Consider the following 17,920-nt stretch of genomic DNA (forward strand, 5'->3'; position numbering starts at 1 on the left):
GGTATACTCATTCAAGATCAAGAGCTGTTAGAGTTTAGTTTTGGGCCAGAGCCACAAGACTGTGGCTCAGGACCATAAGTCAAGGCGGGGGGGGGGGGGGGGGGGGGGGGTGGAGATGAAAGGTTAAAGTTTGAGGCAGTGACCACTTTTTGCTTGTTTCTGTCTAGCAAAGCAACACATGGTGGTAATCCAAACACATGGTTGGTTGTGTGCCTTTATAAGACCTGCAAATCCTTAGCTCAGGCTCTCCTCCTAGGCTCCGCTGTGTCGGAGTGTAGGACGAGCTGCAGCCCATTTAATTAAAACAGCTGTAGAGTCTGACTTTCGGTGATCTTCTTGGTGGGGGTCCTGCGACCTTGGCATAACAATGCAAAAAGCTTAAGGCAAAACATTCCAGGAAAAGAAACCAAGTAGATTATTTTGACAGGAAAGAGTGTCAAGGTAAAAGGCCCAAGTTTCTTTATATTTATGCTCCAAGCTGGGTTTGGAGCATGGACTTTTTCACATTCAGGACATTGGGAACATTGCTATCTATTTTGCACCATTTAAATTTGGTGAGCTCTTTCTTTTTCTCCTTTTCTTTTTTTGTTTGTGCTGATCCTGGGGCTTTAACTCAGGGCCTGGGCACTGTCCCTCAGCTTTTTGCTCAAGTCTAGCATCCTACCACTTCTTGAGCCATGACTCCACTTTTTGCTTTTTTTTTTTTTTTTTGGTGATTAATTGGAGATAAAGACTCTCACAGAGCTGGGTGCCATTGGTGGTTCATGCCTATAATCCTGGTTACTCAGGAGGCTGAGATCTGAGTATCAAGGTTCGAAGCCAGCCTGGGCAGGAAAGTATGTGAGACTCTTGTCTCCATTAACCATCCCCAAACAGGAAGTGGTGCTGTGGCCCAAAATGGTAGAGCACTAGACCTGAGCACAAAAGCTCAGGGACAGCACCCAACCCTGAGTTCAAGACCTATGACTGACAAGAAAAAAACAAACAAAAAATCGCACAGATTTCCTTCATTCTGGCTTCAAACCACAATCCTTAGATCTCAGGCTTCTGAGTAGCTAGGATTACAGACATGAACCACTGGTACCCAGCTTCCAAGTTTGTTTTTATTTATTTCCCAAGCTGGGATTTGAGCATGAACTTTCACATTTACCTCAGGATAGCAAGACATTGGTATCTATTTTGTGCCATTTAAATTTGTTGGTCTATTTTGAGCAAAATGCTGTCCATACAAATCCTGTTGTTGTAGAGAGTACTTGATCCTGTGTACATTCCTACATGAAGCCCTAACCCTGGGTATGGTCAGAAGTGTAGAGCTCAGTCCCAATAGATATGGTAGGGATTCTTTTTTTTTTCTTTTTTTGCCAGTCCTGAGGCTTGAACTCAGGGCCTGGGCTCTGTCACTGAGCTTCTTTTGCTCAAGGTTAGCACTCTACCACGTGGGCCACACCACCACTTCCAGTTTTTTCTGTTTATGTGGTACTGAGGAATCAAACCCAGGGCTTCATGTATGTTAGACAAGCACTCTACCACTGAGCCACATTCCCAGCCTATGGTGGGGATTCTTTATAAGAAGAGACATCCCAAGTTAGATGTGGTTTCTCTTTGCCTATTATTCTAGCACTTGGAAAACGGAGACCAGAAGATATAGAGTTGAAGGCCAGCCTGGGCTACATAGCAACTTCCTATGAAAGAAAGAGAACGACAGAAGATAGAGTCAGAAAGACAGAGACAGAATAGACTATGGTAATGTGAGCCGGCTTTCTTCTTCAGCTTGGATGCACTAAGGTAAGCTCCATGAGAACACAGCAAAAAGGAGCAATCTGTAGACTCTCCAAGCCAGGGACAGAGCTCTTCCCAGAAACCAATTGAAAAACACCCTGTTCTCAGACTTCCAGTCTCCAGAACAATGAGAAAAGAGTTTTTCTCTTCTTTAAGCTATCTAGCCTATGGTATTTTTGTTATGGCAGCTTGAGACAGCTACATAAAATGATCTCACCTTGAATAAAAGTGTTACTAACAAATTGTACTTACTGGAGTCTCCTGGAGACAGGGAACCCCTGGGTGGCAGAGGAGGTATCAGGCCTGGTGACTGTTCAAAAACATTTCTAGAGAGAAAGAGAAGAAATCAGGGTTAGGTTTGGCTCCACTTTACTGTCAACAGGCTTATAAAAAAAAATCAAGGAATATGAAGTGCACTAAACCTTCAAATCTCAGTCTCCATAAACCAGAATCATTTCCTTCAGGTCCTATATCTAGTGTGTAATTTCCATCCGAAAGAATTCTTTTCCTCTGGGTTGTAGCATTGTCAGGGAGTTGGCATGTTATAATTTAGAATATAGAGTGCCTTTCAGTGTTCCCCCAAGCTACATTAGAAAAGAGAGAGATAGGGCTGGGAAGGTGGCTCAGTGGTAGAGCGCTTGCCTTGCATGCCTGAGGCCCTGGGTTCAATTCCTCAGCACCACATAAGCAAAAAGAAAAAAGCCGGTAGTGGCGCTGTGGCTCAAGTGGTAGAGCGCTAGCCTTGAGCTGAAGAGCTGAGGGCCAGCGCCCAGGCCCAGAGTGCCCCACGACCCGACCCCGCCCCCCCCCCAAAAAAAAAGAAAAGAAAAGGGAGAGATACTCTTGGCATATTTCAACTTGCAAGGTAGATTTACTTCTGATGTTGAATATTAACACACTCAAGACAGCCATCCTGTTATGGAATCTCTATCTACCTTGGTGAGATATTTGTGCATGTTCCCAGAAGATATGAACTGTAGCCAGGCAGGGTAGCTCACTGCAATCCTAGCTAACTCAGAAGAGTAAGATCTGAGGATCCTGGTTTGAAGCCAGTCTGGACAGACAAATCTGAGATTCTTATCTCTAGCCAGCAAAGACCCACAAGGGTGGCTCAAGTGATAATGTGCCAGCTTTGAGTGAAAAAACTAAGTAAGAGTGAGAGATGCTCAGTTCAAGCCCTAGTAACTACATGCACGTGCGTGTGCGTGTGCACACACAGACAGATAGACAGAGGCATGAACTAGAATGTTCAGAGGAGCTTTCATAACAGCCTTGCTGTCATGGATGTTAAATATCCCTAAAGGTTCAGCTTGTCACTTTTGGGAAGTGATGCATAACATTAAGAGATAGGGTCTGGGCACCAGTGGCTAGTGGGCACCAGTAATCCTAGCTATTCAGGAGGCTGAGAGCAAAGGATCTTAGTTTAAAGCCAGCTTAGGGCAGGAAAGTCCATGAGACTCTTATCTCCAATAAACCACCAGAAAACCAGAAGTGGAGCTGGGGCTCAAAGTGGTAGAGTGCTAGCCTTGAACAAAAGAGCTCAGGGACAGAGCCCAGGCCCTGGGTTCAAGTCCCATGACTGACCAAAAAAAAAATAATAAAGAGAGGGGCTCGTGGGAAAGAGTGTCTATACAGGGGATTATACAACTCCAACAATCCTCCTTCTCCCCCTTCCTCCCTCCCTCCCTCTCTCCTTCCCTCCTCCTCCTCCTTTTTTTTTTTTTTTGTTGTTGTTGTTGGTCGTGGGGCTTGAACTCTGGGCCTGGGCTCTGTCCCTCAGCTCTTCAGCTCAAGGCTAGCGCTCTACCACATGAGCCACAGCGCCACTTCCAGTTTTCTGGTGGTTTATTGGAGATAAGAGTCTCAGGGACTTTCCTGCCCAGACTGACTTTGAACTGTGATCCTCAGATCTCAGCCTCCTGAGTAGCTAAGCTAACAGGAGTGAGCCACTGGCACCTGGCTTTTTTTTTTCCCCTCTGGCCATGAAGAGGTGAGCAGTTTTGCTCTGTCATGAGCTCCCTGATGTGGTATGCTGGCCAAAAGCCACCGAGTCAGCTGGTCTCAGACAGGAACTTCCAGATGATAAGCCAAAACAAACCTCTTCTTGTCTGGAAGCTGGCAATCTGAACAGTAACAGAACCTAACATAAGCCCCAAACTGGATACGACCTGTCTTAGCTCAGGTTCTCCAGAGAGACAGAGTCACATACAATTAACCATGACACTACCCAAATGCCCACTAGCAATACAGTAGTCTACTTCCAGCAATGAAAATGACCCAGCAGCCACCTATACACAACAATGTCAAGGTTGGGGATGCAGCTTAGCATAGAGCATTTGCATAGCGTATGTGAGTCCTGAGTTCAATCTCTAGCACCAAGAAAAGCAATGTCAAGCAAAACTTGCCAGACAGTAAACAATCCATCCTGAATGCTTCCATGCATTTAAAGGACAGAAACCCCAGTAACAAGAACTCCCGACTGGTACTTTGTGACATCACTAAATCTAGGTAGTATCTCAAGTAAATGCCTGTGTAAGGTAAGCATCAAAGGTATTAGTAATATCTAGGTCTTGACCTGGGTGCTAGCTTCCTGGGCATATTCTGTGGAAGTCTGTGGAGTTGTGGAGTTTCTGGGTGCATTCTTTTCTTTCCTTCCTTCCCTTTCTTTCTCCCTCTGTTCCTTCCTTCTGTCCTTCCTTCCTTCCTTCCTTCCTTCCTTCCTTCCTTCCTTCATCCCCTTCCCTCCCTCTCTTCCTCCCTTCCTTCCTTCCTCCCCTCTCCCTTCCTCCCTCCCTCCCTTCCTTCCTTCCTCCCTCTCTCCCTCCCTCCCTCCCTTCTTCCCTCTCTCCCTCCCTCTCTCCCTTCCTTTCTTCCTACCTTCCTTCTTCCCTTCCTCTCTTCCTCCCTCCCTTCCTTCCCTTTCTACCCTTCCTCCCTTCTCCCTTCCTCCACTTCCTCCCTTCCTTCCCTCCTTCCTTCTGTCTTCCATCCTTCATTCCCACACACACACTCTCTCTTTTTTATTTTTATTTTTTTTGCCAGTCATGGGACCTGAACTCTGGGCCTGGGTACTGTCCCTCATCTCTTCAGCTAAAGGCTAGTGCTCTACCACTTGAGCCATAGCGCCACTTCTGGTTTTCTGGTGGTTAATTGGAGAAAAGACTCTCATGAACTATTCTTCTCCAGCTGGCTTTGAACTGTGATCCTCAGATCTCAGCTTCCTGAGTAGCTAGGGTTACAGGTATGAGACACCAGTGCCTTCCTTCTTTCTCTTTTCTATTTTTCTTTCATTTGTTTTTTTTTTTTTTTTTTGGTGCCAATGCTGGAGCTGAAACTTAGGGCATGGATGCTATCTTTTAGCTTTTTTGCTTATGGCTGGTTCTCTACCACTTGAACCGTGTCTCCACTTCCAGCTTTTTCGTTGTTCATTGGTGAGAAGAGTGTCCTGGACTTTTCTGTCAAAGCTGGCTTCAAACAATATTTCTCAGAAATTAGCCTCTTTTGTAGCTGTTTACAGGCATGAGCCACTGGTACCTGGCTCTGGTTGTATTTTTCTACGTTCATATTATTCTTCAATGAAATATCTTAACGGAACTGCCAGTTTTGTTCTTCATAAAGGCATTATTTTGGTCATCTATCTGACATATTTGTCTTAATCCTTAAAGAGAGAAAAATGGAGAGGAAGGAATTTTCTTTGAGCCAATAATAACATCCAGTTTAGAAATTGTAGATTTGAGGGCTGGGGATGTGGCTTTGTGGTTAAATGCTTCTCTAGCACGCATGAAGCCCTGGGTTTGATTCCTTACTACCACATAAACAGAAAAAAGCTTAAAGTGGCACTGCGGCTCAAGTGGTAGAGTGCTAGTCTTGAGCAAAAGAAGCTCAGGGACAGTGCCCAGGCCCTGAGTTCAAGCCCCAGGACTGGCAAAAAAGAAAAGTATAGATTTGTGTTTCATATAGTGTGTATAACTCAGACAAAGGCCTGGCTCTTGATTGGCTCCTGGTGATCATGTGGAAGCTCTGTGCTATCCTCCTTCATAAATACAGCTCTACATACCTGGGGTCTTGGGCCACTCCAGATAGTATATGCTGGTGAGTTGATTTATGGTGGACACCTGCATTTGTTGACTGGGACTCTGAGCTCCACTGTGTCAACTTGCCACTGGTTAACTAAGGCTAGTCACACGAACTCCTTGATTACCTAGCTAACCTTCTGTGCACCTGCACATCAAGGGCCAGGGGAGCTTCTCTAGTGGTTGATGCTCTGAATGTGTTGTCCCATATTGTTGAGGGAAGTATTTATGGTATCTCAGAGAACCAATGGTGGTTGGGCCTGGGTTCTCCATGATTCCAACCATCCCACTTTTCCTTTACTGATTCTAGTCTACTTTTACCATTTTAAACTGTAGCTGGGAGTATAATGACCACTGGGTCCCCTGAGGCCTTTTAGTGAACGATTGAGCCTGGAGAGTGGCCTTGGAACTCCCCCCCCCCCCCAGAAACAGCAATCATAAAGCTCCAAATATATCTCAAACGCAAAAGTCAAGCGGATGTCATATTTTTGTTTAGTACAACAGCTTTCAGAGGGCTATATTTGTAGTCTACTTAAAGAAAACAGGTGTGGCTAAGCACTGGTGGCTCACACTTGTAAATTCTAGCTACTCAGGAGGCTGAGATCTGAGGTTGATGTTCACAGCCTAGACAAGGATGCCCATGAACTCTTACCTGCAGTTAACCAACAAAAAGCCCAAAGTGAAGCTGTGATTCAAGTTGGTAGAGCATTGACCTTGAACAAAAAAGCTAGGGGACAGTGCCAAGACCTTGAGTTCAAGCCCTAGTACCAGCACAAAAACAGAAAGAAAAGTAAGAGAGAGAGAGAGAGAGAGAGAGAGAGAGAGAGAGAGAGAGAGAGAGAGAGAGAGAGAGAGAGAGAGAGAGAGAGAGAGAGGGAAGAGAAGGGAAGGGAAGAGCCCAATTGGTGACAGCTGTCAAAATAGATCTGACAAAGGGTTTGAACAGCAGAGAGTGGATCTGTGCTTTCAATGCCCTGAGATTTCTGCCTTAACATGGGGCGGGTGAGCACATTTCTTGGCTCTGTAGGAAGGGAAGGGTTTCAGAAACTTCTCCCTCAACTTACTCATACATCTTTTCTTCATCTCCTTGGTTCTGGCTCAAAGACTTGGCAATTTCCCATTTCTTACCTAATAGAGGGAGAGAGACAGCATATAAATTTAGGATGAATTAGCAAAAGTTGTAATTTCAGAGTTTGGAAGTTTTCAGAGATCAAGTAGGTCCAGGGTATCTGGAAGATGAACTGCCAGGAGGGAACAGGACAGAATACAGAACTGACCAGTGGTGGAACTGGCACTGAACCCAGGCTACCAAACCAGAAGCTTCTGGCACCCAGCAACAGAGAAGGTGGGGGCTGCGTCTTCACGCCTGTGCACTATGCCTGACACTTGATGGTCACTCAGGAATGAGATAAAGAATAGGAAAAGCAATTTATAAGCTTGAATGTGTTGGCCATATACTTTTTTTTTGGGGGGGGGGGGTCCGGTTGTGGGGCCTGAACTCTGGGCCTGGGCGCTGTCCCTCAGCTCTTCAGCTCAAGGCTAGCGCTCTACCACTTGAGCCACAGCACCACTTCCGGCTTTTTCCTTTTTGCTTATGTGGTGCTGAGGAATCAAACCCAGGGCCTCAGGCATGCAAGGCAAGCACTCTACCACTGAGCCACCTTCCCAGCCCCGGCCATATACTTTTATTTATTACAATTTGCTTGCTAATGTGAGATAAAAGAGGGCAGGTAAGGTTTTTAGGTTAGGATCATACTTTTATCTGTAGCTAAGAAAGAAAAATTTTACAAAGGCAAATGGATAGAGAAGTGTAGGAGCCCACAATGCACTGTTTTTCATTCGTGTATATTAAATATACAAGTACTGGGTTTTAGAGTATACTTTTTGTATTAAATTATGTTAAGCAAGGCACTGGTGGCATCCTAGCAATCCAGGAGGCTGAGATCTGAGAATCAAGGTTCAAAACTATCCCAGGCAGACAAATCTGAGTCTTATCTCCAAGCAGTCAGCCATCAGAAAGCCAGAAATGAAGCTGTGGCTTGAGTGGTAGAGGGCCAGCGTTGAATGAAGAAGTTCAACTGGTAAGCACATAGCACTGATTGTTTTAAGGGGGCAGAAGGGAAAGAACAATGAGCTGAAATCTCAACGCAGCTGAGCTCCATTGGTGCCTCTATAAAGATCTGTGTCTCTCTGGAATATATGTTTTGTTCCAGAACTAAGGCTTGAACTCAGGACCTGGGTGCTTTCCCAGAGCCGGGCTCTCTGTCATTTGAGCCAAAGTTCCACTGCCAGCTTTATTGGTGGTTAATTGGAGAGAAAAGGTTTATGGATTTTTCTGTTCAGGTTGTTTTCAAACCATGATCCTCAGATCTCAGCCTCCTGAGCAGCTGGATTACAAATGTGATCAATCACTACCCAACTTTCCCTCTGAATATATATTATTATAGATAATGTTATTACATATAGTCGATATTATATAAAATAAGATATATAGTATATACACATGGATGTATAATAGCCAATATATATCATGCAATAGCATATATCTAATATATTATAATATATCTTTATGGATTCATATCTAAAATGATTATGAAGAATGAAAAGAAAAGCTTTTGCTTCTTGTGTATCTAGGACCTGTTGGCACTGGGTTGAGTAGGATTGTGATGCCAGGGAGGAGAGTGGCCTGTTCACTGGTGGACACTGCACAGGGTGCTCAGAGGGGGAATGTGTCTCACATAGCACTATCTCCAGGTAGACTCCTGGCTTAGGGTGTTTTCTAAGAACCTTTAGATAAGAGTTTCAAGACCACATACATTGAAATCAGGACTTTTTTGGAGATGAACTGCAAGGCAGAAAACCTACTTGTACACAATCTAAAGTTAGTGTTGATTGATCCTGAGGTGGTCACTTGATATCAGAGGATTGCCAAGACCTCTAATTAGTATAGGAAAATTCAGAATGTGGTCTTGGAGAAGGGGATCATGGTAGCCAGACCTGTAAGGTCTGCCTGAGAAGAACCCTGTGTGGGTCTTGTTTAGGCTCTACCCAGTAACTGTGCGGCCCAGGTGACTGGTACCACTGGAGACAGTTACCTCCCCCTTCTCTGAGGTCACTCCCTCTTTGGACCCTGGGAGCTTCCCAGGCTCTAAGGTCACTTCTGCAACTGGCATAGCAACACCTTCTTCCTGCCCAGGTGTGGCCACACCTTCCCTCACCTGGCCCCACCTTACCCCTACCTGGCCACACCTTCTCCCTGCCCTTTCCCTAGTTAAACCTGGGCTGGGCAGCTGCCCTTCCCTTCTCCAAGTGATGCTGGGGTGGGCAGTTCAGAATAAACTTTTCTCTCTGCCCAGAGACTACATGATAGTCCCTTTTTGGTTGCCTAATTAAAATCTAACAAAACTCACTGGTATAGGGCTGAGAAGGTAGCTCAGTGGTAGAGCGCTTGCCTTGTATAGATGAGGCCTTGGGTTTGATTCCTCAGCACCACATAAGCAGAAAAAGCTGGAAGTGACACTGTGGCTCAAGTGGTAGAGCGCTTGCCTTGAGCTGAAGAGCTGAGGGACAGCGCCCAGGCCCAAAATTCAAGCCCCCCACAAATGAAAACAAAAACCAAAAAAAACCCCCAAAACCTCACTGGTATGGACAGTTTTGAGTTTATACCATGTATTTTCTCTCAAGCCCCAGAGGCAGAATGCCACATAGAGAGAAAGCACCTGGGCACATAGTGCATTGACAGATTCTGCCATTTCTCAAACCTTCTCAGCCAACAAACTCTTTAGATATTATTTAACCTCTTCCTGCTTACAATGTAAACAGGAGAACCGAAGAGCAGGGCCCTAAGTTAGTGGCAGAGCTAGGCCTCAATTCCAGAGTGCTTGATGCTTAGTCCAGAGTTTAGGTCAGACAGGCCAGAATGAATCTTCTTGCCCTACAGGAGCTGTGTGTGACACCCTGATGACCCCTTTCTCCAGGTGGAATGGCCATTACCTTGTCGAAGCTGCCACCTACAGACACAAAACAGGATAAGGCCCAGAATCAAGGAGACAACAATGATGGCCACAGCTAAAATGATCCAGAAATAGTCCTTCCACCAGGTCATTGCAGTGGGATCCTAGGAGGAATGGAGACAGAAGCCAGAGGTATGAGTGCTCAGCAGCCTGGAATGAGACAGGGGATGGTTCCTACCACAGCTGCTTAGAGGCTCACAGTGGAAGCCGGGCGTCAGCAGGGAGGAGACCTCAGGCAAGACACGTGACATGGGAAGAACGCCTCCTGCTACTTCACAGGGGTGTGTGAGGATGGATTTATGATTGAGTGCCTACCAGGCACTTCACAGAGCAGATATATGACCATTGCTCTTTCTTACATTGCAAAATTGCTATGGAGAGGAAGAGTACTGATAAAAGCCATAATTGATGACACTTTTTGCGGTATGTAACTCAAGAGAGAGAGAATTCTGAGAGCATTTTATTATTATTATTGTAGTAGTAGTAGTAGTTGTTGTTAAGATAGTCCTGAGGCTTGAACTCAGATCTGGGTGCTGTTCCTTAGCTTTTTCACTCAAGGTTAGCACTCTACCACTTGAGCGACAAATCTATTTCAGACTTTCTTGGTGGTTATTTGGAGATAAGAGTCTCACAGACTTTTCTACCCAGATTAGCTACAAACCATAATTCTTAGGTTTTCGTTCTTAGCCTCCTAATTAGCTAGGAGTATAGGTTTGAGCCACCAGCTCCCCACTCCCTAGCATTTATTTGTTTGTTTGTTTGTTTGTTTATCTTTGCTGGAAGTTGAACTGAGGGCCTAGGTGATGTCCCTAAAGTTTTTTGCTCAATACTCTACCACTTGAGCCACAGCTCCACTTCTGGCTTATTGGTAGTTCATTGAAGATAAGAGTTTCACAGACTTTCCTGCCTGGGCTGACTTGAATTCCTGATCCTCAGATCTGTCTCCTGAGTAGTTATGCTTATAACTATGAGCAAGCTTTTAATTTTTGAAGGGGAGCAGGGGGAGGCTACAAAAATACCTAGGTGGACACTCTAGGTTTGACTATGAAATGAGGCTTGGTCCTCATGTCATAGAATTGAGGAGTAGTGGTCCCTATGTCATAGTGTTGACAGTCAGTGAGCCTTTAAAGAGACAATTGGGTTATGAGGGATCTATCTCATGTGAGTGAACTGTTGCTCTTGCAAGACTGTTTATCACAAGACTTGCTTCTTTTCTGCATGCATCCAGTTCCCTTCCTGCCATGAGTTGAAGTAGCAAAAGGCTCTCATCAGATATAGCCATCTGGGGCTGGGAAGGTGGCTCAGTGGTAGAGTGCTTGCCTTGCATGCCTGAGGCCCTGGGCACCACATAAACAAAAAGAAAAAAGAAAAAAAAAAGCCAGAAGTGGCGCTGTGGCTCAAGTGGTAGAGCGCTAGCCTTGAGCTGAAGAGCCGAGGGACAGGATCCAGGCCCAGAGTTCAGGCCCCACCACCAGACCCCAGATATAGCCATCTAACTTTGGGCTTTCCAGGCTTCAGAAATGTTTTGTGATTCTAGCTACTTGGGAGGGTGAGAGGAGGAGAAGCACTGTTAGAGGCCAGCTTGAACAGAAAATTTCTCAAAATTCCATCTGGTGGAGGAAATCTGGACATGGTGGTGTGTGCCTGTCCTAGCAACCATGGGAAAGCCTAAAATGGGCAGATAATGGTTGGGTGCTTTGCCTGCACAGGAACCAAGACCTTATCCTAAAAATAAATAGTGAAAAACAGGGCTAATGCATGGCTCAAGTGATAAAGCAGCAGCAAACATGAAATCCTGAGTGCTTGCCTTGCATGCATGAGGCCCTGGGTTCGATTCCTCAGCACCACATAAGCAGAAAAAAGCCGGAAGTGGTGCTGTAGCTCAAGTGGTAGAGTGCTAGCCTTGAGCTGAAGAGCTGAGGGACAGCGCCCAGGCCCAGAGTTCAGGCCCCACGACCGACCAAAAAACAAAAAACATGAAATCCTGAGTTCAAACCCAAGTATCAAAAAAACATAAACAAATGTGTTTTCTTTAGAAATTATTCAGCTATTGTTCTGATATACTAATAGACAACGGACCAAGACAACGGATCTCTGAGTGTGGCCTGGTCAGGAGGCCAAGCCGACAATGCAGAGCACACTGGGTTAGTGTTCCTAAGAAGAGGTATCAGAAATTTGAAGGCTGGCAGAGTAGAGAGGAGGCAAGTCTAGCAACACAGAACAAATCATGACAGGTGCTGGTGGCTCATGCCTGTAATCCTAGCTACTCAGGATGCTGAGATCTCAGGATCACAGTTCAAAGCCAGTCTAAGCAGGAAAGTTCGTGAGACTCTCATCTCCAATTAACCACCAGAAAGCCAGAAGTGGTGCTGTGGTACAAAGTGGTGAAGCACTAGCCTTGAGCAAAAATGCTCAGGGATAGCACCCAGGCCCTGATTTTAAGCCCCAGATGAAGAAGAAGAAGGAAAAGGAAGAGGAGGAGGAGGAGGGAAAGGGGGAGGGGAGGAGGAGGGGGGAGGAGGAGGCGGCGGCAGCAAGTCTGAGCATAGTTAGAAAGACCCCATAGTGGAAAATGACCAGTGTATTTATAAAGCACATGAATAATATTTGTTCTTTTGTGTGTGTGTGTGTGTGTGTGTGTGTGTGTGTGTGTGTGTGTGTGTGTGTGTGTGTGTGTGTGTGTGTGCCAGTACTAGCTTAGCATTTTTGCTGAAGGCCTCATGAGACACAGTTTGGATTTTGGTAATTTGTTGGATATAAGAATCTCTTGTGTTCGCTTTGGCAGCACATATACTAAAATTGGAACGATACAGAGAAGATTAGCATGGCCCTTGCGCAAGGATGACACACAAATTCATGAAGTGTTCCATATTTTTTTGTATGTCCCTCCCCCACAGTATAACCCCTGCTTTCACTGTATTTGATGTTGTTATAATTTGTGGAGGGGAAGGGAAAAAACAAATCGTTTAAATAGGGATACAGGTGGACCCATTGCCACAATGAGACGTACAAGTCGTTATGTCCAAAACGAACTTTACAACTTTGGTGTGGGGGGGGGAGGGTTGGGTGGGGGGAGTGGGGGGAGGATGGGAAGGGATGGGAAGGGGAAACAAAGAAGGAGGCTACAATGCTTGATAAGAAATGTACTCATTATCTTGTCCATGTAATTGTAACCCTTCTGTACAGTATTTCCACAATAAAAAATAAATAAATTAAAAAAAAAAAGAATCTCTTGGACTTTCCTGCTTGGGCTGGCTTCAAACTATGATCCTCAGATCTCAGCCTCCTGAGGAGCTGGGATTACAGGCGTGAGCCACTGGCACCCAGTTCTATATTTTCACTCTAATTGCCTAAATTATGATGTGTTGTAATTTGTTACCATCAAACCATCAGTGAAACTGCACAGCACAGAGCAGCTTGTAGGAACAGGTCCTGGTGATAGAATGGCCTGGGTGCAGTGGTATTCCAAGTGAGGGAGGACATAAGACAGAGAGATTGGTTGATGCCAGGTTTTAAGTGACAGAGGAGCAGGCTGCAGGACAGACGAACAGGAAATGCCTCCAGGACTAGAGGAAGCCTTTGAGGACTGGGCTGACTTTGTTCATGGAATTGGCTCCTGGTCAGTTCATTTGTGAAAGTAAAAATGATTCCTGAGGCATTCTTGCAGCTCTCCTGGCATTGTGGTCACAGGAGAATCAACTTCCTACGTCACCATTTAGCCAGTGGACACTCATTCATGCACATAACAAATGTTTCACTGCAGACTATTTTTCCAGGGTGAGCAATAGAGAACAATAGAGAAAGAAGAACCATGGATTAAAAAAAAAAAAAGCTAGATGCTAGTGGCTCATACCTGTTGTCTACTCAGAAGGCTGAGATCTGAGGACTGAGGTTCAAAGCCAGCCCAGGCAGGAAAGTCCCTGAGATTCTTTTTTTTTTTTTTTTTTGTCGGTCGTGGGGCTTGAACTCTGGGCCTGGGCGCTGTCCCTCAGCTCTTCAGCTCAAGGCGAGCGCTCTACCACTTGAGCTACAGCGCCACTTCCGGTTTTCTGGTGGTTTATTGGAGATAGGAGTCTCACGGTCTTTCCTGCCCTGGCTGGCTTTGAACCAAGATCCTCAGATCTCAGCCTCCTGAGTAGCTAGGATTACAGGCATGAGCCACCAGCGCCCGGCAGTCCCTGAGATTCTTATCTCCAGTTAACTACCAGAAAACCGTAAGTGGGGCTGTGAGACTCTTATCTCCAATTAACTACCAAAAAAAGCTGGAAGTGGAGCTTTGGCTCAAGTGGTAAAGGATTAGCCTTGAGTAAAGAAGCTCAGGGACAGAACCTGAGCCCTGAGGTCAAACCCTAGTACTGCTGAGAGAGAGAGAGAGAGAGAGAGAGAGAGAGAGAGAGAGACAGACAGACAGACAGACAGACAGACAGACAGACAGACAGAGACAGAGAGAGAGAGAAAGAAGAAAGGGAGGAGAGAGGGAGAGAGAGAAGAGGAGAGAAAGAAAGAAAGAAAGAGAAAGAAAAGAAAGAAAGAAAGAAAGAAAGAAAGAAAGAAAGAAAGAAAGAAAGAAAGAAAAGAAAAGAAAGAACAAAAGAAAGAGGGGCTGGGAAGGTGGCTCAGTGGTAGAGTGCTTGCCTTGTATGCATGAGGCCCTGGATTCGATTCCTCAGCTTCCCATAAGCAAAAAGAAAAAAGCCAGAAGTGGCGCTGTGGCTCAAGAGGTAGAGCGCTAGCCTTGAGCTGAAGAGCTGAGGGACAGCGCCCAGGCCCAGAGTTCAGGCCCCACAACCAGACCCCCCAAAAAAAAAAAAAAAGAAAGGAAGGAAGAAAGAAAGAAAGAAAGAAAGAAAGAAAGAAAGAAAGAAAGAAAGAAAGAAAGAAAGAAAGAAAGAAAGAAGAAAGAAAATGAGAAAAAACAGGGTAGATTACAAATGGCTCTCCTTGCTTTCCCAGGGCCCAATGAGATCAAAAGAACACTGGATTTACCCAGATGCTGGTAGCTCATGCCTATAATCCTAGCTACTTAGGAGGCTGAGCTCTGAAGATGACAGTTTGAAGCCACCAAAAAGCTAGAAGCAGAACCGTGGGGCAAGTGATAGAGTGCCAATCTTGAGCGGAAAAGTTAAAGGACAGAATCCAGGCCCTGAGTTCAAGCCCAACTGCTTCCCCTTGTACCCACCCCCCACCCCCTTCCCCCCACCCTCCACCCCCGCCAAAAAAATGTAAATTACAAAGTTTTGAAATTGGACTGAAATATCTCTGGGGAAGTTCCTTCACTCTACCCTTGATCCCCACCCCATGACTTCAGGACTTCAAAGGGTGTGTCCTATCAGCAGCACTTGTCATAATCCAGCTGTGTTCATTTCCTAGGTGCTGCTCTAACTGTACAATGACAGAAACATACTCAAGCCATCAGGGGTGTGTGCCTGGGGGCCTGGAGAGGAAAGGGTTGCTCAAGCCTAGGAATTTTGGGGCTAGCCTGAGTTAACATAGTGGGACTTTGATCTCTTTGAAAAAACAAACAAAACAAAACCCAAACCAACAAATCCTACCCTGGTACTACTAACTGATGCTAACAAAAAAAAAAAAATCTAACTGGGTTGGGAAGATGGCTCAGTGATAGAGCGCTTGCCTTGCATGCCTGAGGCCCTGGGTTCGATTCCTCAGCACCACATAAGCAAAAAGAAAAAAAGCCGGAGGTGGCGCTGTGGCTCAAGTGGTAGAGCGCTAGCCTTGAGCTGAAGAGCTGAGGGACAGCGCCAGGCCCAGAGTTCAGGCCCCACGACTGGACCCAAAAAAAAAATCTAACTGAGCACGGTAGACCAGGACTGTAATCAGAGCTGCTTAGGAGATAGACTTTGAGGATCAAAGTTTGAGGGTAACTTGGGTAAAAAGTTAGTGAAACTTCCCCATCTCAATAATCTAGGAGTCATAGTTCATGTCTGTCAGCTACTCAGGAGCGATAGGTAGGAAAACTATGCATTGAGGTTGGCCCTGGGCAAAAAAACCTCAAGACCATACCTAAAATATAATAATTATTATTTTTTGTCAGTCATGGGGCTTGAACTTGGCCTGAGTACTGTCCCTGATCTCTTCAGCTCAAGGCAAGCGCTCTACCACTTGAGCCACAGCGCCACTTCCCTAAAATATAATTAAAGAGCCAGGTGCTGGTGGCTCATGCCTATAATCATAGCTACTTACAAGGCTGAGATCTGAGATCTGCCAGTCCAGGCAGTTAAGTTCCTGAGATCCTTATCCCCAATTAACCACCAGAAAAATATAAGTGGGGCTGTGGCATAAGTGGTAGGGTTCTAGCTTTTAGCCAAAATGCGTGGGGACAGTGCCCAGTCCCTGAGTTCAAGCCCTACAACCGACCAAACCCCCCAAAAAAAATTAAAGCAAGAAAGAGCTGGGGCATTGCTCATTTGTTTGATAACCTGCCTAGCAGATAGAGGCCCTGAATTTCAACTTCAGTATAATATAAATATAATGCTTATAATGCTAAAATCCAAGTGTTGGCAGGGTTGTGTCTTTCTGGAAGCTTTCTGGGAGAATGCATTTCCTAGTCTTTTTTAAAATTTTTTTATTGTAAAGATACTATACAGAGGGTTACAGTTACATGAGCAAGGTAATGAGTACGCTTCCTATTGAGCATTGTTACCGCCTCCATTGTTTTCCCCCTACCATCCCTTCCCTCCCTACCTTCCCCGAGGTTCTCTTTTTTTTTAATTGTGATTAAGTGATTACATAATTTCCCAAATTTCACAGTATTGTGGAATAATGATGCTCATTTAAAGTCACAAAAAAGTCACAAGTTCATTCTAACTTTCCTGGAGAAAATTGTCTATCACAGTCTATAACATATAACAGTGTACACATATACACCATACATGTGATCAGCAGGATGGGGATATTTAGTAGTGGTTCGACCAGATGAGTGGGAGTTCTTTGTTTCTTAAGTCCTGTTAATTTTGTCGTATCACCTAACATTTTGGATTTAGCATCCACTTATCAGGGAGACCATGTACTGTTTGTCTCTTTGCTCTTGGCTTACCTCGCTCAACATGATTCCTTCTAGCGCCATCCATTTCCCTGCAAATGCCATTATTTTGTCATTGTCTTTTTTTTTTTTTTTAAATCGGTTGTGGGGCTTGAACTCAGTGTGCTGTCTCTGAGCTTTTCTTGCTCAAGGATAGGGCTCTACCACTTTGAGGCACAGCTCCACTTCCAGTTTTCTGGTGGTTAATTGGGGATAAGTGCCTTATATAGATGTTCCCATGTAGACTGGCTTTAAGTTGCGATCATCAGATCTCAGCCTTCTGAGTAGCTTACAGTAGATTACAGGTGTGAACCAAAGCACCAGGCCCCATTTCCTAGTCTTTTGGCTTCTAGATGTCATTCATATTCCTTGGCTCATGACCATGTTCAAAGCCAGCACTGTTACATTCTCTGGCCTTTCTTCCAATGTCATACTTCCCTTCTGCTGCTCCTCCACTACTTCCTTCTCTCCTGTGTTAGGGCTCTTGTGATTACATTAGGCCCCTTAGTTCACTCAGAATAATTTCCCTCCCTCAGAGTCAGCTGATTAGCAATCTTAATACTGTCTGCAACCTAATTCCCCTTTACCATGAATACCATGTTCACAAGTTCTGGGAATTCAGATGTAGGCTTCCTGAGAGAGTTAAAGATACAAAAGACTTCAGACCTTCATGAGATGATGGTGCTCTTTAGTTAAAGTACTTCCATTAGATTGTACATTATTACATTTTGTAAAAGCATTTGTTTGTTTGTTTTGGGACTGGTACTGTGGCTTGAACTCAGGGACTGGGCACTGTCACTTAGCTTTTTCACTCAAGGCTGGTGCTCTACCACTTGAACCACACCTCTACTTCTGGCATTTTGCTGGTTAATTGGAGATAAGAGTCTCATGGACTTTTTTTCTGCCCAGGCTATCTTCAGCCCATGATTATCAGATAAGAAGCTAAGGTTTGAGAAGCTAAGGTTTATACATTTATTATTATTATTATTATTTTAACTTTTTGCCATCTTAGTGAT

General features: G+C 45.0%; 1 protein-coding gene and 1 non-coding gene across 2 annotated transcripts in view; one reads left to right on the plus strand and one right to left on the minus strand.

Annotated features, from left to right (window-relative positions):
• Scimp (SLP adaptor and CSK interacting membrane protein) overlaps window positions 1-17,920 on the minus strand; it is a 35,544-nt gene that overhangs the window by 6,995 nt on the left and 10,629 nt on the right. The window contains exons 2-4 of the mRNA XM_070001390.1: window positions 9,846-9,969; window positions 6,917-6,980; window positions 2,032-2,105 (exon numbers count right to left, since the gene is read on the minus strand). Coding sequence (XP_069857491.1) covers window positions 2,032-2,105; window positions 6,917-6,980; window positions 9,846-9,969 — 262 coding nt within the window. The remainder of the gene's footprint in view (window positions 1-2,031; window positions 2,106-6,916; window positions 6,981-9,845; window positions 9,970-17,920) is intronic.
• Window positions 12,635-12,741, plus strand: LOC138813354 (U6 spliceosomal RNA). Its single transcript, XR_011367755.1, has one exon. It is a non-coding gene; the product is annotated as a U6 spliceosomal RNA (small nuclear RNA).

The sequence above is a fragment of the Dipodomys merriami genome, unplaced genomic scaffold (assembly GCF_024711535.1).
Source record: "Dipodomys merriami isolate MVZ:Mamm:240054 unplaced genomic scaffold, mDipMer1.0.p SCAF_59, whole genome shotgun sequence".
Classification (NCBI taxonomy): Eukaryota; Metazoa; Chordata; class Mammalia; order Rodentia; family Heteromyidae; genus Dipodomys; species Dipodomys merriami.